General features: G+C 54.4%; 9 protein-coding genes across 9 annotated transcripts; 4 read left to right on the top strand and 5 right to left on the bottom strand.

Annotated features, from left to right (window-relative positions):
* Positions 1 to 2,077: 2,077 nt before the first annotated feature.
* On the top strand, positions 2,078 to 2,821 carry A1O7_07321 (uncharacterized protein; the record flags this gene model as incomplete). Its single annotated transcript, XM_007761321.1, has 1 exon — positions 2,078 to 2,821. One exon carries the CDS (start codon positions 2,078 to 2,080, stop codon positions 2,819 to 2,821), a length of 744 nt encoding a protein of 247 aa, XP_007759511.1.
* A 389-nt stretch (positions 2,822 to 3,210) lies between these two features.
* Positions 3,211 to 4,777, bottom strand: A1O7_07320 (uncharacterized protein; the record flags this gene model as incomplete). The annotated part of the gene is made up of 2 exons (XM_007761320.1): positions 3,211 to 3,392; positions 3,481 to 4,777. 2 exons carry the CDS (start codon positions 4,775 to 4,777, stop codon positions 3,211 to 3,213), a joined length of 1,479 nt encoding a protein of 492 aa, XP_007759510.1.
* A 715-nt stretch (positions 4,778 to 5,492) lies between these two features.
* Positions 5,493 to 6,908, bottom strand: A1O7_07319 (uncharacterized protein; the record flags this gene model as incomplete). The annotated part of the gene is made up of 1 exon (XM_007761319.1): positions 5,493 to 6,908. The coding sequence occupies one exon, from the start codon at positions 6,906 to 6,908 to the stop codon at positions 5,493 to 5,495; it is 1,416 nt and encodes a 471-aa protein (XP_007759509.1).
* A 749-nt stretch (positions 6,909 to 7,657) lies between these two features.
* Positions 7,658 to 8,879, top strand: A1O7_07318 (uncharacterized protein; the record flags this gene model as incomplete). Its single annotated transcript, XM_007761318.1, has 2 exons — positions 7,658 to 8,514; positions 8,567 to 8,879. The coding sequence occupies 2 exons, from the start codon at positions 7,658 to 7,660 to the stop codon at positions 8,877 to 8,879; spliced, it is 1,170 nt and encodes a 389-aa protein (XP_007759508.1).
* Positions 8,880 to 9,128: 249 nt separating this feature from the next.
* A1O7_07317 (uncharacterized protein) lies at positions 9,129 to 9,644 on the bottom strand (the record flags this gene model as incomplete). The annotated part of the gene is made up of 1 exon (XM_007761317.1): positions 9,129 to 9,644. The coding sequence occupies one exon, from the start codon at positions 9,642 to 9,644 to the stop codon at positions 9,129 to 9,131; it is 516 nt and encodes a 171-aa protein (XP_007759507.1).
* Positions 9,645 to 11,291: 1,647 nt separating this feature from the next.
* On the bottom strand, positions 11,292 to 12,814 carry A1O7_07316 (uncharacterized protein; the record flags this gene model as incomplete). The annotated part of the gene is made up of 2 exons (XM_007761316.1): positions 11,292 to 11,366; positions 11,426 to 12,814. 2 exons carry the CDS (start codon positions 12,812 to 12,814, stop codon positions 11,292 to 11,294), a joined length of 1,464 nt encoding a protein of 487 aa, XP_007759506.1.
* Positions 12,815 to 13,439: 625 nt separating this feature from the next.
* A1O7_07315 (uncharacterized protein) lies at positions 13,440 to 16,180 on the bottom strand (the record flags this gene model as incomplete). The annotated part of the gene is made up of 5 exons (XM_007761315.1): positions 13,440 to 13,580; positions 13,656 to 13,951; positions 14,080 to 14,810; positions 14,881 to 15,191; positions 15,278 to 16,180. 5 exons carry the CDS (start codon positions 16,178 to 16,180, stop codon positions 13,440 to 13,442), a joined length of 2,382 nt encoding a protein of 793 aa, XP_007759505.1.
* Positions 16,181 to 18,949: 2,769 nt separating this feature from the next.
* Positions 18,950 to 19,611, top strand: A1O7_07314 (uncharacterized protein; the record flags this gene model as incomplete). The annotated part of the gene is made up of 2 exons (XM_007761314.1): positions 18,950 to 19,074; positions 19,140 to 19,611. The coding sequence occupies 2 exons, from the start codon at positions 18,950 to 18,952 to the stop codon at positions 19,609 to 19,611; spliced, it is 597 nt and encodes a 198-aa protein (XP_007759504.1).
* Positions 19,612 to 21,164: 1,553 nt separating this feature from the next.
* Positions 21,165 to 22,584, top strand: A1O7_07313 (uncharacterized protein; the record flags this gene model as incomplete). The annotated part of the gene is made up of 3 exons (XM_007761313.1): positions 21,165 to 21,635; positions 21,694 to 22,216; positions 22,274 to 22,584. The coding sequence occupies 3 exons, from the start codon at positions 21,165 to 21,167 to the stop codon at positions 22,582 to 22,584; spliced, it is 1,305 nt and encodes a 434-aa protein (XP_007759503.1).
* Between the last annotated feature and the right edge of the window lie 768 nt (positions 22,585 to 23,352).

Genomic DNA, 23,352 nt, shown 5'->3' with positions numbered 1-23,352 from the left:
GCTGCTTACTCAACGCTCACCTTGTTGGTGCGATTTGCTCAGGCGTGAAACCGGAAACGGGTTTGGTGAGGTTCAATTCTTCCTGTACCGAATACGAGTTAGGTATAATGGGATTAACGTATCGTAGAGCTCGCGACATGCCCTTGTCTCGAGATCGTCGCTTCAAACTCCTGCCGGATTTTTCAAGAGCGTAATGCGTCTCCAGGGAACCCCCCTAGACCCTCGCTTCAGGGCCTTCGTCAAAACTTGACGGTCTAGAGGAGAGACGACCGTTAGGCCCCCGCCCCCCGACGTAGTTTGGAGGTTGCAGAATAAGCTGGCCCGGCTGAGGCTAAGCGCCTGAGTAATGTGACTGGGAAGGTTATCCGAAGGGTTGGCCAGACAGTGCCAAGGGCTGTAATGGGCCATACCCCCTTTTGTACGATACCGTATTGTTTACAATAGGCCTCCGTAACTATATAGCTGGGTCTCTGCCCAGACCCCTCTGGAATTCATCATGTCCTCCAATCGAGTCACACTAACAGCGGCGCGAGGTCACGTGGGACTGGAGGGAGACGGGCATCGAGATTCCGGCGCGGAAACAGAATGATCATAGGCAGAAGTCTCGCACTGACCTGAATTTAAGAGCCGAAAGGGGAGACATCACTAGAACTTTGGCGTACGGATCTGGCCTCCCATGAGTTAGGGCTGCAATGGCGTGAACCGGCAAGATATTGGCTTTCCATTCGCCAATTCGTTAAAAGGTTAACCTTCGAGTTCGGTTTCGATGTCAAACTTATCTCTGTGCCATACCGGTAGCGTGACACATGAAGCAGCCTTCTCGGAAACGTATGCACGAATGAAAAGGGTGGCTCGCGAATCGGACCGAAAAGCAACAAGGACACACTACAAGGGAGTGTGAACGATGCCTCTCGCCTCAAGGGCGAACGGCGCCAGGGGCAAACAGTTGCCAAGCACTTTCCAAGCATTCGGCCCCATCCTTGAATTCTGAATCGCTCCGCTCCACCAGTAGGGCTGACAGCGGACTTGGTGCTGTCGGCGTCTTCATAGGTCCATGCTCGACGTCTCGCGAAGAGGCCAGGGACAGTAGATCGTGAAGAAAAACACACCATGCTGTACACCATCGACATGGTTTGCGCAGAAGCATGTCAAGCATATCTCAGACTCCCAACGGTACTCCTGTTCCGGTTATGTGCTCCTCGACGCTCGTCTCAGGAGGCGAGAGCTGAGCTCTTTAAACAGTCTGAAGTCTGCCGAACACGGAGTTCGACCATCGCTGGCACGGAAACCATGATGGCTATTGGCCATGAAGACAACCTCTTTGTGGAGGTTAGCGCACTCCGTTCATGAGCGTGTATGTGCAGAAAACAGGCCTACGGCAGCCGATCGCCGTAGCGGCTACTTCCCAGCCCCAAGTCGGTTCTCTGTTCAGCCAGCCGTCGACCGTCGTGATTTCATATTGCTGTGTGGCAGCAACATCTGCTGTCGTTACTCGCTGTGAGGTAACACATCTCAAACAACAGAACACGAGTTCATGTGTCGAGCGTTCAGCTTCGTGTCGACTTGAGCGTTCTCACCCTTGATTTCTTCATGAATATATGGATTCAGGGGAATGGCTGAGTGAAGGGGAGGGGCACGTGTCCATGCAATGGAACCAAGCGTCGCGAAGGGGTCTTCGGGTGAAAAGAAAGCATGTCGAGCAGAACGGGTATAAAGAAGGCCAAAGATCTGCTCCTCATGCTGTCTCTCTTCACCCACCAGTTCTCCGCACATTCATTGCAGCTCGAGCAACATCGGCATCTTTCCTCTATAGCCCAATCCAGTCTTCATACCGTTCTCTCCTTCGGTCGCAGCTTCGACTTTCAAAACCCCCCCTCCGCTGGTTGCACAAGGGACACCCATCGTATTCAATCTCGATACCACCTTCTCTTCCACCCAGGATGAAATTCCAAACCCTCGCTACAGCCGCCATGCTGGCCATTCCGGCTGTCTTGTAAGTTCCCAATCCTTGCTTGCTCCAAGGACAACAACCCTGACAAGATACGTCGACTACAGCGCAAGTCCCGTCCCCTCCATCATGCTGTCCGCACGCTCAGACATCGAAGTCACCGTCGGAGACATGACCGCCGCCATCTCCACCTTCCAGACCCTCATCCAGGAAGCTCTCACTCCTACTGCTGATAACACTACCACTCCCACAGCCCCTGACACCACGGCCGTCACCAAACGCACAACCTCCTCAACCACTGAACTTGATGAAATCAACGCCATCTTCGCCGACATCCAACGCCTCGCCGACGGTTCCGCCCCTCTCCCTTCCCCAGGTTCATCCGAGGTGGCAACCCGGTCCCTGGCCCGCAGGTTCTCCGTCAGCGACACCGTCCGCGCACTAGTCGACTGCCTAGGCCGCTTGCTCAGCGGAACGGAACTCCGCAAGCGCGCCGTCTCCGCAGGAAGCGAAGTCGACGACCTCGCGACCTCCTTGGCGACCATCCACGGCTGGGCCGACGGGACTATTCCGCTGCCCAGTGAAGACGTGTCCGCGTCAGGGTCCTTCACGGTCGACGACGGGCTCGAGTTCGCGACCCTGCTCAAGGATGTCATTGTCGCGTGGCGCGCACAGTTCGAGGCCACCCTCCCGGCAGCTGAAGAGACGAATACCACGGGTGCGGCCCTCGTGGAACGGGCCCCTCATAGCCAGGGCTTCGGGCTCGACAACCAGTTCTATGATAGCGCATTGGATAAGAGGGGTAACTTGACTCTTAAGATCGCGCTGAAGCTGTTGGCTGCGGCGCTTGACGCGTATGCAGACACGCTTTGAGTTGGAAGATGGTGGGTGGTAGTGGCCTCGAAGTGGCAGCGGTACTGTAGCAGTAGCATTGAGAGTGGAAGGAGGCAGTCCAGGAGAGATCTGTACGGCGTAGAGGCAGGATTTCATGTTATGGAACCGGCGCGGGGCGTGAGAATAGCTATGATCCTGAATACCTTTTCGCTTGATCCCGCCTCCACTTATCTTGCATTGAAGTGAGGAAGTACAGCCAAGCGGAAATACTGTCGGACAAAGCTCATTTCCCATTTTCGTAACGCCCTCGCAGCTAGACGCCCCAGTGGTTAATCTAGGCTGGTCTGCCAAGAAAGCACAGTTTTTGGGGCGCGCGCTCTGCCCGCTCACCGATTGACAGACACACCGTAGATTCCGAGACGCAGGCTTCAAAGATCCTCATGAATACGGGGCCGGCCTTGTTTCTTTCTCAGTTTCTCGCCGTAAAAGTACAGCCCCACCAGAGGCAGTAATGTCGCGCCGTTGATCGCCGCGGTGACTCCGAATGACACATCGTATCCATTTCGAGTACCGAACGGGACGGCGTAGAACCCGATAGTGAATGCGAATACTGCATCGCAGTAGAAGTAAGCAAAGTGGAGCGGGGCTGTGACGGGAAACGACAAAAGCAGAATGGATTAGACGGTAGGGCAGCTCACTTGACTTGTACAGGTTGATCACGACGCCAACCTCGGGAGCTTGCGGTTTATAGCAATCAGTAGCGTAGGTGTAGATCATGGTAGCGCCCACCTGGAGCCCAAAACTGGCCACTCCCATCGTTATCGCCAGGGAGGGCCATGCTTTCTGCTCGTGCACACAGACACCGTAAGCAATCAAGCCGGCAACCAGAGCGACGCAACCGGGCAGTAGAGCCAGGCGCACTTCAGGCTTGCGATATCCGTCATGTCTCTTGGCGTAGGCATTGATGATCATATCGCTGACCCACCCGGCAGTGGCTTCTCCGACCATGCAGCCCACGGTCTGCGGGATGCCCATGAGCAACCCTGTCTGTGCGACGTCAAAGCCGTAGAGTTGTCGCGCCAAATGCGACCCTGTCACGCCGAACTGGGTGCTTCCGTACGTGTTCGCCGTCATCCAGTAGATGGCAGGGAGAGATACAGCCCAATACCGAATCATGATGTACGGCTGGAGGAAGTCCCGGGGTCTGATTGGGCGGTCGAGGATTTTCCCGCGCGGCACGAGTCGCAAGAGATACGAGGAGTTTGTCGACCTGAAGCCTTCGGTGCGCGAATACAGTGTCTCCGGGAAGGTTAGGCACAGGCAGACAAAAAACGCGGCTTGAATGATCCCAGGCACGTACAAGCACCAACGCCAGGAAAGGTTCAGGGCAATGTATCCTCCGATAATGGGGGCCAAGTGTGGGCCGTTGTTAACACAAAGAGTGTAGATACCGAGAAAAGTCCCCCTTTCACCCTGAGGGAAGAGATCGCATATGGTTGCTGCCCCAAGTCCAAGTGGGATGCTCGCTCCGACTCCGTAGAAGATTCGACCAGTGATCAGGCCACCGTATGTGGTCGCCGCACCCGATCCGAACTGGCATGCCGTAGCGATGGCCGTGAAGATCAGGTACAGGATCCGCCGGCCGTATACATTCGAAAAAGGGACGACGAACATGGGCATGATCCCCATGAACAGGATGACCACGGTGGTGCAGTAGGAGGCTTCCTCGACAGAGATATGGAGGTCTTCAGCGATGACGACGAAGGCCGGATTGATCAGGGCCGAGCCCAGTTGGTTGACGAAGCCGAGGCCAGACACAATGAGAGCGAGATACACTCTGAGCCAGTATGGCCAATTCAAGGGATCATGTTTGTCTTCTGAGTGCCGGATTTCCAACGGACCTCCATATTCGCCGGAGTCAAGGTCATCTTGTCCGTGCTCGACGCCTTTTCCGACATTCTCGACATTGCGGATGTCGTCCGACTTTTCGCTCATATCTGAATGAGGTTCTGTTGGAAAATGCTCTTGAGAGGAGTGACAAAGTCGGACGCGAAGAGGTTCAAAGGCACAAAAGTCGAGGGACTCAACTAGGCGGGAGCCCTGCAGCAAGAATATATCACACAGCAGTTCAGGCGATCACGCCTTTGGCGGTGAGGTTAAGAAAATGCCAGAGCCGGGCATCACAATGGGCCAGGGACCCCAGCACGACCCGTGTAACCGGAGGTGATCGACAGTCGCGGAGTTAGACGAAGCTGTCGCAAAAAGCCTCTCATCGAATCAAATTCATTGCATACAACCTTGTCCGGTGTTACTCTGCACCGAGTTGTACTGTGTAGTCCCTGTGCGCCCCCAATCCCCAGGGTCCTGATCAGGCTATATGTGTGGAACTCGGAGCCGTTGGAGAACTTGCGGAGATCTTGGTATGTGACAACGGCTCGGGTGTAGAGATCGCTGGTGTCCTTGCCAGAACCACATCTTTTGCCGTCGCACCCAATATCACCGGCTCCAAGAGAAGTATGATAGGTCTCATGTCGAGCGCGCAGTCCCGCGCTCTTCAACGTCATCCAGCAAGACTTGGTTGAAATGCCAAATACGGCATGATATCCACCAGGGATAGGATTTGGCTTTGCAGAAGTAGAAATACCATTTACTCCGACATTGCGGCCAGTTGCGAGACATGGGGACATCCAGTCCATGGCGTACAAGGCACTTAATCCTTTCCGTGGTTCGGCCTGACCTGATCATCATCTGGGTTTAACAGCACTCCCATCTCGGTACTTTCGTCCAACACCCTTCTGCCCTCCTTGGCGGTCTTCAAGTTCATATCGTCCATGACGAGCTGGAGAGTCAATTCAGGTACCAACACAGCACTCACATACGCACCCACACCAGCCGCTCTAAGTGCCGAGTCAGACTGTAGAGCCGTATTAAGCGTTTCGGTGAGTGCTGAGGTTACTGCATTGGTCATAATGCGGGCTCCTTTTGGACCGTAGTAACCTGCTTTCGCCACGTTGATCAGACCTTCGTTAAGATAGTTCCGAATCTTCCTACGGTTGCCCTTCGCGGCTTTGATCTCGGCGTCCAGTTCGGCCAGGTAGAAACAAGGCGCTTGTCGGCTGATGACCATCTTCAGACTAGGTATTTTTTCACGTATCCGGAAGTCCTCCAACTCCTCCCAGTATATTTTCTTTGGATATCCCCTTTCATCCCACTCCTCCTTTGCATCGGCAACCTGATGCCGGGAACAGAACTTCTGTTGTTGCTGGAACGGTAACGTCCGCAGATTATCCGGGACAAAGAGAGAGACAGAATCATGGACCGGCTTCTCGCATACTGGGCACGAAATTCCCGAAGTATCTGGTTCTTGTTCCGCTTTGAAGTCGTGTTCATGTGCTAGGATAGCCAGTTCGTCGACCGAAGATAGGGACGAAGTCGACCCCGATCTTTTACGGCGTTCCTTTGCCGGTGACTCAAAAACGTCAAATGAATTGGTGTTGTCCGTCTCGTTGGAGGAAGGGAAGTCAGGCAGGTCGAATTTTTGGAATTGGACCTTGGTCGACCTCGCTGTCGGTACTGGCGAACCAGGGGCGACCAACTTCTGCTTTGCCTTTGTTTTACTTCTCATGGGTGAAAGTCCAGCCACATGGTCGACGAGTTGGAACTTTGTTTTCTTGATAGATTTCACATGCATTTCCACGATCTCCGGTGCGCTGAATTGGTCCTTCTTTTCGCTCGAGTCCAGCTCGTCTTCGATCGGGTCTATCTTGACAAACTTCTTCCCATAGACTTTGGTATGCCTTCTCTTCTGCGAGCTCGAGGAGGGGAAGCCGAAGAGGTCATCGGGCGGTTGAGCCTCCGGAACTTCGAGTTGTTCAAGCGGCGGTGCATTTGTGACCTTTTGGCGTTTCGAGCGAGACGCAGCAGCAGTGGTTGCCGACCGCTTAGCTGGGGAGCTTACAGCCTCCCTTGTCCGTGCCTTGAGGTCTTCTTGTGAACCAGATGCAGGCTTCTCGGACAGCGCCGTTTCTTCCTCTGAGCTGTCTTCTGGTGGTGCGTAGACGAAGTGGTTGTCGTTATTCCTGTCATTCCCTGACTCCGCGAACCCGGCATTTCGCTTTACAGGCATCTCCGATGTAAAGGTCGTTATCACCGAGCCATCATCTCTTTCTCGAATCGACCGCAGAAGGTTCGGTCCCCGGTAATTATGTCGAGTGAGGTACGTTCTCGAGTAACTGGCGTCTAGTCCAGCCATGACATTCCGACTACCGCCGGGGCCAACAGCAGGGACTCTGACAATATACCGGCCACAGACCTAACCTGGCAATCTGCGTGGTGAACAGTGGGGGAAGCTAAATATGGTCCATGGAAACGCGGTCGCCAGCACACGCGACTGTCAGCGAGACGTGAGGGCGAAATGAACAACCAATCAATGACGCTTTTCGGACTAGTTTTCCGGCCCGACTCTAGAACGCCCCCCCCCCCCCCCCTTTTTCTGCTCATCCCCCCAAGCCTCCTTCTTTCCTAATCGTATCAAACCCGTCAAGCCGATTTCTCTCAGCCGATTTCCACTGTCTAAAACCCAGTAGCACGGCAATGTACCGACTGCCATGTGTCCCCGTCCTATTGGACGCATTAGCAGGGATGTCATGGAGTGCACAGTAAGCCACGACCTGTATCCATTTGCGGCTGATACATGTGACAAACGCCGACTCGTCCAACTTCAATTCGCTGACCTCAGCCATAATGACATGGCGGAAATGGAAGCTCAAGGGCGACCTGACTTGGCCGTATCAACCGTTCTGTCAATAAAAGCACAGTGAAGAGTTTGATGCCCGTCCTGTCGAATGCAAGTTTGAGCCGGCAAAACAGTCATACATGGGCTTCGATGATAGCGAACCGTCTCATTATCACAATGAGAAGCTGTCTGCAGTGGCCTCGCCTACGGATGTGTCTTCGGGAGCTCAAACTCCAATCGGAGTCCAAAGTCCACCAGATACAGAGCACCAGCGCCGTCACCCTCGTGTCAATCATGCCAGAGAGAAACTCCGCCACGTCATTCACCCCGACGGCCGGAAGATTCACATCGCGCACACGCCGGAAGAGCATGTCAAGTTGCAGAAGGGACTCAGTCAACAGCAGCGAGGCGATCAGTTCGACGTCGTCATCTCTGGTAGTCCAGAACATTTGGCAGTCGTAATTGAATTGCACCCCCATCACTCCGCGCGACGCGACACGCTTGGGGATACGCACGGACACATCTTCCACGAATTCGAACAGGTCAGAAGCGACCTGGATTACTTGTCCAAGGAACTCAGTCACTTGACAATCCATGGCGTGGCCATTGACGCAAACTTCAGAAAGTTTGGCTACACGGCGCGCATACGAACCAAAGATAATCAATATCATATCAGAGTCTCTACTCCGATAGGTTCCTTGCCAGGTTCAACCCAAGGTTTGCTTGACAGACAACAAAGCCGTCTCACTGACGGACTCAAGTTCTTCAAGCGACCTGTGATACGGCAATATTTCCACAAGGGCCTGTTGTTGCGGTCCTGTCGCAGCGGTGAGGTTGGCACGTTCGAGTTGTTCGCTGACCTGCTCTATGTCGGCATCATCGGCAGCATTGGGGACAAGGCTGCTGAGGACCCGATCGGAAAGTCGTCTTTGCTGTATGCCATCAACTTCACCATGGCATTCAAAATCTGGAACGATCTCACCCTTGTTACAAATTGGTGAGAAAAAGAGCCCAGACACTCTTGGGCCGTTCAATGTTGACCTATCCAGGTTCGAGCGTGATGATATTGTCCAGAAGCTATCGGTCATGCTCGACTTAATCCTGCTCTTCGCCTACACCACCAATATTTCCTACGCCTTCGGAGATAGACACGCCGGGGCAGAACACGACACGTACATTCCGATGATGTCCTTCTACCTTGCGGAGCGCTTCCACGGTGCCTTGTACTTCACCTGGCTTTCCTACGTGGTGCCTCTTATCCGCGGAACTCTCCTGTACACGTCGTCCATCATCCTCCTGGCCATCGTCTTCTGGCTCGCCAGCATTCGCGGCGACTACCCCGGCCAGCTCGCATTCATCTAGGTCGCCATTGTCATCGATCTCTGGGGCCAAGGCTTGGGCATGTTCCTCTCCCGCGTCTCATACGAAATGGCACATGACAACAAGCCAGGCTGGCTCGAACGCTTCGTGCGGAAGAATTTTGAATTCTACCCGGCCATCAACATCGAACACCGCACCGAGCGGACCAAAGCTTTCGTCTCGCTTGTCTTTGGCTACTTCGTGCTCACGATTCTCTATCAATCCCGTGTCTCGGTCGGCCTGACCGCGTTTCTAGGCAAGGGCATCCTGGGGCTCATCCAAGCCTTCGCCTTCCAATGAATGTACTTCGAGATCGACCACCATGGTGTGCACGCCATCCGTCGGCACTGGCTGGCCAGCACCGTCTGGAGCACCTGCCACCTGCCGTTCGTGTTGTCGTACGTCCTCGCCGCCGCCGCGCTCGCCAAACTCGTCATCGGGCACGACTGCGCCAATGCCAACATCGAAGACTTGGGCGAGACATACCAGGTCAAATCCGTCGGCGAGCTCGACCAGGGTCTCCGGTGGTACTACTGCTCCGGCATAGCATCTGCGTTCATGACCATGACCCTCCTCTCGTACTGCCACGTGCACAAGCGGCTGCAGAACCCACGACCGAGCAAAGGCCCGCGCCTCGTCCTCCGGACGGCCATTGCGCTGGCGATCCTCTTCCTCCCGCTTGCAAAGGTCAAGCTCGCGTCGCTCAGCCTGATCGGGCACGTCTACGGCGCTCGTCTCCCTCGCCCTGGCCATGGACATCTCCGGCATGTCCAGCCAGGTTGACCGCTTCTGGACAAGCGGCTGGTGCGAGGACAGCAAAAAGTCCACGCATTACGAGGCGCGCATCCGACGCAGCAGGAAGAAGCAAACAAGACATCATCAAGGCGTTGCATTGTGGCGAAACCGTGCGGCTGGACGAGTTCCTCTGGCGGCAGCGGACAAATTCAAGCGCCGTGAGTAGCACCGCGGAGTTGGATGTCAGGGAGGACCATGCCACCAAGGACGAGGAATGGCAGCATGCTGCGTTGTGGGTTTTGCCCTGTGTGCATCGCCAGAGCATGGAAGTCACAGTATGAAATGTCGTAGGTGCATTGCCAGAGCATGGAAGTCGCCAGTATTAAATGTCGTGGGTGCATTGCCAGGGCATGGAAGTCGTACCGTAGTATTAAACGGTAATTTTTAGCGATGGGGGCCTACAGGAACAGGCTGGGCTGGGCATGAGTCATCAACACCAGGGAGAGCATATATATGTATATATAATGTCCCCGAACTGTCGACTGCCACGATTCTTTCGCTGACTCATCCCCCGCCGCTTTGCTCTCCCGCTAACGACTTTTTAGTCGACTCGCTCCCCCGTCCGCTCCCCTCTACTCCCTTCTGCTCCCTCATGGCTCTGGCCCGCTCCTGCTATACTCCCTCACGTGGGCTAAGTTGTGAGAAAACTTGCAGACTCAGAACAGTGCTCACGCTACTCAGGGCATGCCTTAGGGATCGCCAAGCCGCCCTCAGGATTGCACAGCCACAGCTCAGAATAGCTTAGTCATGACTCCGGTCAACTGCTCAGGTCCAGAAATCGAAATGGACTTTGGAGAGGTCAAGATTCGCCGCTGAGTAATATGGTATAGGCTTATAGTCGAGGTCCAAACCGGGCCCCTGAGCCCGAACTGGCTCCTGAGAAACGGCACCAGACAAGCTCCCTACGGTTCGTCCAGTGCTCGGGCGCGCTCCCCCGTACTCTGCCGTGGCTCCCGCGGCGCTCTCCCGTACTCGGCTGGGCATCCGTCACGTGCCCGAGTAAAGCGGCCTCGCTCCCTTTCCTGAACGAAAAAGGGAAGGGATAAAGCACAGTTCGGGGGTGATATAGTGTATATATATATATATATGCATATACATATCGCTGTACGAGATATCGACGATCAGTCGACGCTCTTCCTTTCTGGTCGCCCGCCGGCCACCATCCGACTCGGATCCAGTGTCCAGGGAATTCGTTACGTTGTCGGCCGGAACTAATTAGAGGTCGCCCCGTGACAGACCCTGTAACCCTAACTGTCGTAAACTCTCAGGGCGATAATGTAATGAAAAAACCGACAATATCCATCATACATTACATGTCGTGATCCATGGATCATGCGAATGAATCATGAGCCCCTGCTTAGAGGGCAGATATCACTCACTGATCTACAGGATTTTCGCAATCCATCTACAGTAACAGATGTGATGAGAACAATAGGACAAGCCAGTGGTGTAAAAGGCATGACATGACATGATATGCCAAAATCCATACAGTATGATGATACGATACGCTGCGTCGAGTCTAATCACCCATGATAACCACAGCCACATGCGAAAACCTCTCATTCCATAACCGTTCCCCCAACCATCGCACCCTGCCTGTTCAACTCTGTGTTGGTGAAGTCAAGATGCAAAGGCATCACGACCGGGCCATGATCCTCGGGATACGGCAACGTCGCGGTCGTGGCGGCACGTCTCCTTCCGCCGGTCCGGTCAGCTGCACAGCTACCACTACCCCTACGACTGCGCTCATTTACTGAGGCATTAGGCTGGAGATGGCCCCGATCGGGCGGTTCATCGGGACATGGAGAATTGGAAGGTGGTGTCTGTGGAGATGGTGGCGTGGGTGACGGCATTGTGGTGCCAGTGCCAGTGTCACTGTCGGAGTGTCGACTCTGAGAGAGCGACAGGTAAGCCGGAGTCTTGAGCGTCGAGGGAGGCAGCGCGACGCCCAAGTCCCTGTGCGATAGTGCCAACGGTGCAGGCGCAGAAGTGGGTGTGGGTGTGGACTCGAGTTCTTCAGCAACTGGGATAGTGTGTCCTTGCGAATGTGGTCTCGATATATGGCTTTGATGTGTGGGTTGACGACTTGTTCGTCGGATAGGTGATGCGGGAAGTTCCACCGCATTGCCCGCTGGAGATCCTATTGATGCAGGATGCGTGTCAAACCTCGACGGTGGTGGCGTTATACGACCTTGATCCGTACCTGGCAGTTCTGGCAGTTCTGCAAGGCTGGAAATGTCGGCATGTTGGTGCTGGGGAACTGGTGGTTGACCTGAAATGGAGTCCGCGGCCATTTCATGACATTCTGGGGCATTAAGTTGGGTTGTGCTAGACAGATTCGGTGCCGACAAATAGCTTTCATGGCTGGGATATGGCCAGCTGGTCGAATGGGGTACAGATGCCCATTGATCAGGCACTGGCACACGATCTGGGTTATGAGTCTGCATCCTCGGTGGTAGTGGAGGGGGCGATGGTCTCGTGCTCTCGGCTTCCGCGTGTCCGTGGTAAGAACCATGGCGTGTATGCTGAGCATTCCAAAGCGGTTGGATCGACTGTTGCGGAGTCTGGTTATACTCATGCGCGTTGTGGCCAGTTATCGGCGTGTCTAATTGAGATTGGCTCTGCCACACGGGTTCTGAAGAGCCTTGCCACGAGGGAGAATGTCCATGTAGTGACGGCCTTTGTGGAAGTGGCGGCGGAGAGACAGCGAATTGCTGCTGATCGTGATACAGCTGCGGAGTTGACGGAGATACAGAAGCTGGTGGCGAGAGAGGCAACACGAATGCTGGGATGCTGTTCGATGAGCTGTTGGTGGTTGTCAGAAAGGTGTGTTCCGGCTGTGATGATAGAGGCGATACTGGTGTTGGAGGAACATTCCACGAAGCGTAAGGCTGAGGCGGCTGTGACTGTTGAGGTCCCCCATAAGAGTAGCCATACGATGAGTTGGCGGGATATGTTGGATTGGATGGTAGCGGAGGACGTTGATGAGCGTATGTCTGTGTGAACTGACCAGAAAGACCTTGGCTTGGTTGAAAGCCTTGCGAATGCGCTGGCATTGCTGGGACTGAACTGCCATCCGGGTTCGCGGCAATGTTGTAGACATCCCTCATAAACTTGATCGATTTTCGTGCGAGGGACGGCATCTTGTGCAATATTGGTAATCAATGCAGTCGGCCCAAGTGGCATTAACTGCACGGTGAGTGACAGGAGCCGATGCTACAAGACCTGCCGAGCACGACAAGTCGGTATTTGTTGCCAGAGGTCGTCGCCTTGGGGAAGAAAGGGGTTTGCGACACAAGCTCGTATCTTGTAGCCAATTTTGGTGTCGCCTGTTTGCAACGGCGCGTTGATAGGCCTGCCAGCCTCGCCAAGTCAGCCAGACCAGCCCGAAACCAGCCCGATTGTGAACAAGACATTTTAGCTTGGGCTTAGTGGTCTTTTGGTGCCGCGCGAGAACCTGCAACTTCTCAGAGACAACGCAGGCCAGAAACTCCTGGTCATTATCAACGTGAGGCTGTGGAAAGGTGTCACATCGAGGAGCGGGACCTTTCATTACCGTGGCTTTGTGGCTACACCGGCGACATCTCTGAAGGCGAAATTTCATGACTGATGATCAGGAAAATAACTTCTGTCCTTCGAACAGTTTTCTCCAGTGGGCAGATAGCTTGGGTTTGCAGAGCCCAGTTTGTCGCGGAGATGCAACATCATCGCAATTATCTCAGCCGCATGCCCAGTGGCGCATGCAAGTGGACAGGATACCAGTCGACTTCATCGAGCAAGGCCGGCTCCATTCCTCGACCATCTGTACCTTGCAAGCACAAAGGTCAATTGTTTCTGCGTGTCGAGCGGGTTGCTTCTTCGGCCTCTTGCCAGGGCTGTTGCTGATCGCAGGACGTTTCGAAATTGCCGCTGTTGTGACGTTAGTTCATAACGACATATCGCATACCACGAGCTGGGAAGAGCAAGACTATGCCTTGAACTTACCTGATAGTCGGTTGGGAGCGTGACAAAGCAAGCTTCAGTTGCTCTTATCACGGCCTCGCAAGCAGCCAAGATGGCGGCACCAGAGTCGGCTTGGAGACGATATGCTACCAGCAAGAGGAGAAGGCTGCCGTGGAGGAGTTGAATACCGAAGAAGTATGGCATGAAGCTGATGTCCGGGTCGCACTCCAAGATCCCTTTGACACATTCCGAGGCAGCCATGGTGCGTGACATGGAGTCCTTAAAGCCTAACGACGAGGTCCAGAAATCTGCATCCTCGAAGAGATAGATAGGATCCCCTATAAGATGCTGTCAGCGATAAATCTATTGTACCAAGCAACAGTGCGTTTGAACTGGAGTCTCTGCATGCCCACTTTGAGCTAGAGTACCGAGACAAATCAGAGAGTAACGAAGACAAGTCACTCACATTTTGACCCGACAAGGATCCGCAGCACATTGACAATATGCGTCGCGTAACCAGCTACGGTCATGGCGATATGCGTGGTTTCGGAATCATCTGCATCCGCAGTGAGAGGTTGCCAACCGTTATCTTTGTCCGCAGCATTCTCCATGAAGGGTCCACCTGTCACATGGTCCAAGGTCACCTGGAACTGGTCAAGTTCATGCAGGATCTCGCGTTCCTGTGAGCTCCAAATGGTAGCGCCCGACAGGACGGGATGCAGACGGGACCTATTCAGGTCCAACAGAGTTCCGCAATGAACCATGAGAGGCAAAAAGAATTCGAATAACCCTACTCCCGAACAAGTCTTTGGCGGCCCGCGCAATCGTCCTTTTCCGGACGGCAGCAGCATACACCGAGGTCCGTCGGGGCTAGTGCCATGACTGTGTGGTTGAGCGCCAGATTGCCAGGTGACATCGTCCAGGGGTAGCAAGAGATCACGGCATTCGGCCTCCAGTAAGGCGAGACTCCTGTTATAACAAAGGGCCAGATGCCGGTCCATCAGGAACAGAAGCCACCAGGTGCGACGTCGTTCCTCGCGATGGGCTTCATTCAAGAAGTCTCCTTCAGAGTGCTGGCTCAAAGAGCACTTGCAGTTTAGGCTGGCGAGTCCATGCGGTGCGTCGTGCGGCATCATCGGCGACTTGACTTCCTCATTCAGCTTCAGGTCCCTTGCGAGATTGAAGGCGACGTTCCACCTAGCGGCTGTCAGACAATTGCGCCGGGATTAAGGACATGGGACGACCAAAATGCTGCCGAATGCCTTACCATCGAATGGACGCAGCCTTCTTTTCACTGCCAGAGATAACCGACGAAACGTGAATCAAAGCCATGATATAATCCACGCCCCAGGAGATCGGGAGTGCTGTGACTTGCATCTCCAAAGCTCGACGCAAGTCGTCGTTGCTCCACCCTGAATCCGACCCGAAAGGCAAGGGTAGCCCCAGGTCCTCCTGTCTCAAGAGCGGTTCATACCGGGAAGGATTGAGCAGCCGATATGTGAGCAAGCTCAGATACTTGCAAACTCGATCCTTTTCCTCGGGCCCGTTGAATAGTGATAGGCCTTTGTCGCTGAAGGCCTAGACAATTCCATCAGTAGGTATCGTGTCAGCAGAGCAGAATATGATCATGGAGGTCTCATCTACGTGTGGCAAGGGAGACTTACAGCCACGAAGAGCATGCTGCCCAGGAGCGCTGGGTGAGTTTGGCGAGGTTGATGAGGATCGAGAACGTCAATCTTACGGAGGATGAAGTTGTGAATGTGATGACACGTGGGGTGCATACGGCTAAGGAAGGCGCTCGAGAAGTATGTATCCAGAAGGTCACAGGCCAGTCCGCTTCCAAACTCCTTGTCCAGAAAAGGTGAGAGGTATTGAAGCACAGGGTACTTGCAGAGAACGAATGCCTGGCTACTGGGCGTGAGTGCTTCCCGAGAGTCGGCGATGGAGGGCAGCTTGTAGCTGTAGGGATCGAGGATGTGAAACGTCGGCGACACATATGTCGACGGAATGCCGGAAAGGTCCTTGCCATCATTGAACGATCCTAATGGAGCTTCAGGACTTGATGACAGAGCGAGATGCAGCATTGAAGCTGTGCCCTTGGGTGAGGAGACGACCAGTGGAGTGTCTTCATTGGCCTCGAGGCGTGGGCTTTCGGTGTCGTCTTGTGGAGCTGGGTCCATCATCTGGTCCCCCTTCCTAGATAGATGCGAAGGCGGTGACGGTGGTGAAGTGGTCATCCCGAGTCTTTCAGAGACAGATTCGGCCGTGGACGAGATGGCGGCGGAAAGCGAACCATGCGCGAAACTCTGGTCGTAAGAACATTCCTCGTTCAACTGCTCACATCGGGAACAGGGTGTACTGCCGGTACACCGAGTTTTAGATTGTCGGCAGCGATTGCAAGCGCGGAACTTCTCATTGATGATGCGGTGGAAGGGTCGCTGTTCCGCGTGGTTGAGATGCGTCTTGAGATGGCGACTCAAGCTGTCGTTGCGCGAGAATGCACGACCACATTCGGGACACGGCGCAGAGGCCGGAGTCCGGCGGCGCATGGCCTTCTTGGGGCCCATTTTTCATGTTGGGCTCGTCTATTGAGGCGTCGGATCATTTTAGCAGCAGCATTTATGGGTTGATGGGCTAAGAGCAGAGACTACTTACAGCTGTGTGAAACGTGGTTGAAAAGCGCAGAAAGAATCAAGCAGCGTCACTGGATGGAGGAAATGCAGGGCACAGCAGGCAGATGCCTCTAACCGAGCGAGAGGGCTAGGCGTGTTGCACATTAGGGCTTGGGGCTCAGGGCTTAGGGCTTGGATCTGGGCGCTTCTAGCCTTCTAGGTGCACCTCCGCGCCTGGGCGTCCCGAAGGAACTTAGCTCAGGCACCTCGCCCGCATGCCCAGCGAACCCCGCAATCTATCCTCGTCCACTACGGACTACATTCCCCGCGCTACAAAATTGCATGGCTTTCATGTTCGGTCAACCATGTGCTCGCTGGATCCCAAGCCTAGAATCACATCCGCAACTGCCAATGACTTACCACAGGACGTCATGACGTTAGCGCCGCTGTTTTGCTGCCATGTCTGGACGGTGAAGCAGGTGAGGTTCCGCTTCTAATGACGTTGACCACGATCTTGCGCCAAACGGCCGGAGCACTTCTTTTGGCAGCCAGCGTGGTCGTGATTTCCTCCTACTTAGCAACTAAACGCGGGTCGTGACATTGCCCTTCTCCTGGTTCCTGGCAAGGGTCGTAATAACTTCATCGGCCTGCTGTCGCATTCAATCCGAAGGAGAAGGGAAAATCTGCGAATCGCCATTCGCATGTGCCATCGGCAACATAGCGATGGCTGAACGACGCGAAGGCACAGCCATTCTCCGACCAGACTGACTTACAGATCCTGGGAAACATAGGAAGAGCCATGTTGAGACGTGTTCATCGAGTTGTCGGCTTGAGGATCCAGGGAAGACATTGGCAAGATGAGTGACCGAACAATGCAATCTTATACCTTTATACTCCTCTCATCCGCACATCGAAGCATTTTGGTGCATTTTGCGGAGGGCAAATGCCGGTAATGAGATACTCCGCGACGGGGAGCGATTTCCACCAATGGTAGCAGGATTGTTGCTCCTTCCGAGCCCTCCATGATCAGGAGAGAACGCGTGTTGCATCGTCTTCTCGAACCATACCTGACGTGACGATGGCATCGAGCGGACAATGCAGCACTGGGGCCGGCAAGTGGCGCCTGGTAGGCCACGAGCTAAAACCCGAGTGCTTCGTTTCGAGGCTATCACAGCGTCAACTCCAGAGAAATGGTATCGATTTGTCGAGGAGGAGTGCCTCTTTCACCTCAAGGGGGTGATGCATCTGCGGCCTACGCGTCTAGCCTGAACAGGTATATTTGCGGTGGTCACTTATGCAGGCTGGTCCAAGATTGCGCGACCTTGAACAGCGTCAGCTATATTGCGGCTGTCTGTAGAAGCTCGGGAAGATCACCCTTCACAGTGTGGTACTCGTACTCAAGGACAGCCTGTCGGTGGTGCGGAGTCGGGCTCCCTGGTCGAATGCTGGGGCCATGTGTCAGCATCCATGTTATTCTTCGATTGCTCTTCCGAAGTCTCTTCGGCTGTTTTGCACTTTGTGTTTGCATCACAACTTGCGGAATACCTCGCTTTCCTAGGCTGGAGTAGCGTCAATACGCGTGCCTCAACTTGGCGATCTCATTATTCGAGCAGCGGTGCAGACAACATGCAGGATGAGGCAGGGCCTTCCCGATGAAGAGTCCGAGACGCACCGCACAGTCGATGACTCCTGTGGGCTTTAAGCGGCGCACATAGAAGGATTGATGGTTGCTTGCGCTGGACCAGGAATAGAGTGTGGCTTCGTGTGTCGGGCGCCACCTTCTCTCGGTTACTTGTCACGCACCACGCCAGGGGATACTTGATGTGCACTTCCTCGCACCCACGATGTAAGTTTTTGTGTCATCAATGTCCGGATGGCAAGCCCGTGCGGCTCGCCCAAGATTGATGGAGGCCGAAATTGATGCTGCGGGTACGAGACGATAGGCACCCAGAGCGTCCATTGAGCGAAACGGTGCAATTTGTATGCTCTTGTCGAAGGTGGTACTCCGTGATCAGTCAGCAATTCTTGATAAAGGAATGGCGAGCTGAATGACAGCAACAACTGGCGAAGCAAGTAAGGCGGTTGTCATATTTGATTACTGCAGGCACGATTCAACAGCAGGGACACTCCTGTGCGTCCTTCACACATTTCTGCAAACATCATTGGACCAATGTTTTCACACCATACGCCAGCGAGTTGCTAAGAGTCGCTCACGCTCGAATCTCTCGGTCCGACGTCCGCTCAAGTCGGCCGACAAGTCACCTGACTCATTGAGCGAGCTCCCAAATTGCTGATGTGGCTAAACTGACATCAGGAAGTCCCGGATTCGTAAGATCCAGCTATGCCTTAGAACGGTTGATTGAAGGAGATGTTGATGGAGCCGAAGCCGTACAGAGGCGCGGTCCAGATAAATCCCGCATTGATCGTATGGCCACTCTGCTGGAACCGTGGCGAAGCAAAAGCCATTTGAGTTCACGTGCTGGACCCTTGAGAGGCCTGCCCAGCCCAAAAGGCGGGGTATCCGGAAGCCGGAAACGGGCATATGAGGCGTGCCGGCTCGTATAGCATTTCCAGAAGTATGGAGCAACCAAAGGCTGTACTGGGCGCCTTAGAAGTCGAAGCACACCGTATATCAGGCCCGAGTGCTCCGCCATTGTGAGTGTTCAAGTCGGTCGACAAGAAGTCTCCCTCATCCAAGTAGAAATTGCAGAAGACTTCATCATCATGGGATCCATGGGCCCGAATGTCGACTTCGACGCTCCTGGCGACACGGTCTTGAGCCCGTCGGTGTTGGCTCACGTCGTCTTGCGCACGCAGAAGCTCAAGGAGATGGTCGACTTCTACACCACGTATGTCACCCAAGGGCGAGCCGAGAATGTCGTGCCTGGCCGTTGAGTGCTAATAGGTGCTTTAGCTTTCTAGGCGGCCATGTCGTGTACGGAAATGACTTCTTGTGTTTCATTACCTACGACGATGAACACCACCGCGTCGCGCTGGTTGGCATTCCTGACACGACGCCCAAGGTCGCCAACAGTGCGGGCTTGCACCACATCGCCTTCACCTTCCCGGCGTTGACAGATCTCCTCCTAGCATACCGTCAGCGGAAAGCAAAGGGCATCTTACCGGTCTGGTGTGTCAACCATGGGCCGACCAACTCGATCTACTACAAAGACCCCGAAGGAAACATGTTGGAGACGCAGGTGGACAACTTCGACACTTCCGATGCGGCAACTGCTTTCATGTCAAGTGCAGAGTTTGCTGCGAATCCCATCGGGACGGACTTTGATCCTGAGGACTACATCGCCCGGCTCAGGGGAGGCGAACCAGAAGACGATCTGAAACGCAGAGTCGAGATTGGACATAGGGGACCACCGAATAATATTTGATGGAGTCGTCCGCCACGAAGGGTGCCAGTTCCGACGGCTTTGCCGAGTTCTTGCTAGTACAGTAGTGAGTTGGCGGTTCGCAGGATCTCGTCTGGTAATGAGGCATGGGTATGATGTCCGTCAGTATACAAGGCGCGTACTGAGCAGGAGACTGGTATGCAGAGTAGTCTGGGATTTATTTGTCATGTTGCCTCTCTGAGCGCCGTCCATGTAATCTCTACCTTTTTTGGTCTCGTTCTGATAGTTTGATGCCGAATTACCCAGCCACAGTCTGATCACCAATCAGGCGTGCCAAGCAAGCAACTGTGCCACCTAATACATCAAACTAACCTGAACAAGATGACTAAGAAAAGCGAACAGCCCGTGAGACAACCAGTTCATCGCGCAAGTCATCCAGTCTGATAAGCCGTCAGGTGTAGACACGAGTCATTGGTGTAGGTAAATTGAGGCTGCCGATCCACCCAGCAGTCATCCTGGGACCCAAGCAAAGCATTACTCCTCTGATGGTGCTGCTTAAATCGCGCATAGACCGCCAGAAATAATACGAGGTCGAGTGGATTGCTTCGCTCAAGTGGAGGGTATGGGCGGCTGAAGGGCTCTTCAACAAGTTGAAAACACGCGGTAACCTTGCCACCTGCACTAGACCGTCGTCCGTGTCAACAAACCACGAGCGTGGATATAAGAGGACCTCAAGCATTGATAGGGCGTCAATGAATGATGGCTCGCATCGAGAGCATCAGAATTGTGGAAGAAACCGGCGACACCGTTAAGCAGGATGACGAAGACTCTTTGGACAGCTCGAACCGACAACACTTCAGATCATACCCCTAGAATCAACGTACAGCGACACAGACATATGTCTTGGAGTCGAATCGTGCGTCCATCTTCGTTTGCATTCTCTGAGTCAGGATTCAGTGAGTAGCCAGTGACTAGTAAGTGAATAGAAAGTCAGGCTCAACTCAAGCTCAACTCAAGCTCATCCGCGCTGCGAGCTGTGCGGGGCCGTTCTAACCCCGCCCACCACCTTCACGCCATCACGCCGGTCCGAGGAAACGTGTAGTATGTAATTTAAGTATGGGGCCGATTTGCCAGACGTTGTCGGCGAAGAGGAGGTAGCGCAATGGGTCTGTGCATCACGCCGTCATGACAGCGCGCGTATGTGTACAAAGATCGCACCAACCCAAGCCGGTGGCACCGCGGCGGTTCTCAAGCTTCGAGACAGGCACACCCCTCGTCCATCACAATCACTGGGAAATCGATCTCAGCGGATTATACACCATCGTATCGGGCCTCGGGCACTGTACCGCATCGTGCTGTAGATCTAGGTGCACCCGCAAGCACGCGTGCAAGTCAAATTTGGCTCAGCAGGGTTCATACATAGTGCCCGAGTTTCGATTCATGATCACGTACCGGGAAGCCTAGTGTATCTGCCTAGGGTGTATGTAAGATATAGTGGTGTATTCTAGTTATCCGAAAACCACACCACCCAAAAAACCATCGACCCAGCCAGCCAGCGGTCACCCGCCACCACATTTTGTCCAAGAGAGTTCAACATGCCCGCTGCCAGGGAAGATAATGCCTCCACCAATAATGCAGGATCAGACTTCCGCATCGCAATCGTGGGCGGAGGCATAGGCGGACTCTCAGCCGCACTGAGCATTGGGACGTACTGTCCTGGTCTGACGGCAAGAAATGTGACCGTCTACGAGCAAGCGCATGCTTACACTGAGATTGGCGCTGGGGTCAGTATCGGCATCTCTGCAGGCAGGGTGTTGAAGAAGCTGGGGGTGTGGGAAGCCGTGGATGCCATCTCGGGGTACCGCACCAATGTGCACCGGAGTAATCGTCGCTGGGACACGGATGAATTGATTGTGGACGCCCCGGCATTCAACACGGGAGGGTCGCAGGAGGAGGTGCGGCAGCTATGGCTTCATCGCGCCGAGTTCCTTGACGTCCTGTACAGCGAGGTGAAGAAAAGGGACTGTGCGACGCTGGAGACGAATGAAAGGGTGGTTCACCTGGAGGTACGTTGTCTCTCAAACGACACCTTGCGAACGTGAACCTGCATCTCACGCTTAGCAGGACCATGGCTCTACTGTCACGCTCCATCTCGCTGATGGCACCACCGCCTCGGCTGACCTCGTCATTGGCTGCGATGGCATTCACAGCGCCGTGCGGTCTCAGTTCGTCGTCGACAAGCCCGTCTATTCGGGCCGCATCGCGTTCCGTGGAGTTATCCCCATGTCTGTCGTGGCAGATGATTGGCCTTACTCTTCGTGGACGCTGTCCTGGCTGGCCCCGGGCAAACACTTCCTCGCATTTGGCATGTCGCAGAACAGACTGATGAACGTGGTCGCGTTCGTGGCCAAGCCGGAAAGCGAGCTCCAGGGGCTGAAGGAGAGTTGGAGGAGCGAGGCGCCCCGGGAGGCCATCGAGAAGGAATACGCAGGATGGTGTCCGACCGTGCAGCGCATCATCCAAGCCATGCCCTCGACCATCAGCGAGTGGAAGATCAACGACCGAGAAGTCCTGTCCCAGTGGGTTTACATGGATGGCAAGGTGGTTCTGAGCGGAGACGCCGCACACGCAATGTTGCCGATGCAGGGTTTGTCTCCTCCGTGCAGGATGTTTGCCAATGTGTATGGCTAATGATTTGTCCCAGGTTCCGGAGCCGGCCTGTCGATCGAAGACGCCAACGTCCTTGGATTTGCCGTGCGTGACTACCTTGACAATCCGGGCGTTGGCTTGGAGAAATATATGATGAAATACCAGACTGCGCGAGTACATCGAGCCCAAAAGGCCCAGGTCACGTCGCGACAGGCTGCTGCCGTGTACGATATGGATGGGCCGGACTTTGAGGGAAAGACGTTCGAGGAGCGTCTGCCGGTGGTACGGGACAAGGTAGAATCACGGATGGCATGGCTGTGGAAGTCAGACCTTGAAGCAGACTGGGCGGCTGTGGGCGACGCATGATCGCAATGAGACGGTAGTGTTTTCAGAAAAGACATTGTGGTGGGATAGTTCAAATGCTTCTCAATCCAGTCACTCTACTTTCACATTTTAAGAATGCCGTGGACAGGTAGGTCCACGCTATCGTATGGGTAATCGTTGGTGACCGTGTCGCGGACGCGTTCCTTAGTCATCACCTGCTCGGCCATTAGATGATCCTTACCACAGGCCACAATAGCCCACTCATGCGGTTAACCTGCCTCGGACTCTGTAACCCGTACTCTTCTCTGGCATGCTCGTATGGACTACACGGTTGCTGATGGTCATCAGTGGTCGATGTTGTACAATTGGCCTCGGCTCAGCTCAGGGGCGAGCGGCCGACGTCTCCCGCCCTTTCCCCGGCTCCCACTCCCCAAAACGCTCCAATGCATATCATTTGGCCATTTGCCGTGGTGCCGTGAGCCGACTTCGCTCAAGCAGCAACTGAGCGCCCAAGCATGCACAAGCAATCGCGAACCACGCACGCATGCCCCGTTCCCCATGCCCCATGCCTATGCCGTGACTCCGTGACCTATGGTACTGCATCCAGCAGGCACTGGAGGAACAGGGTCCGGCTGCTTTGGGTAACATAATACTGGGTCCTTATTTCTGTATCGAGGCGGGGAACTTCCGACTCGCAATGCTTAAGATGCACGGTGGAAGCTTGGTCTTTTACTTTCTCAACCTAGCATGACGGAGCGGGTAGAGGAGAGATAACACACAGAGCCCCCGGATCTCGTCTATTTTGGGCAC

The sequence above is a fragment of the Cladophialophora yegresii genome, assembly GCF_000585515.1.
Source record: "Cladophialophora yegresii CBS 114405 chromosome Unknown aczIN-supercont1.5, whole genome shotgun sequence".
Taxonomy (NCBI): domain Eukaryota; kingdom Fungi; phylum Ascomycota; class Eurotiomycetes; order Chaetothyriales; family Herpotrichiellaceae; genus Cladophialophora; species Cladophialophora yegresii.
The sequence above is the reverse complement of the archived record's forward strand: the minus strand, read 5'-3'. Positions and strand labels throughout refer to the sequence as shown.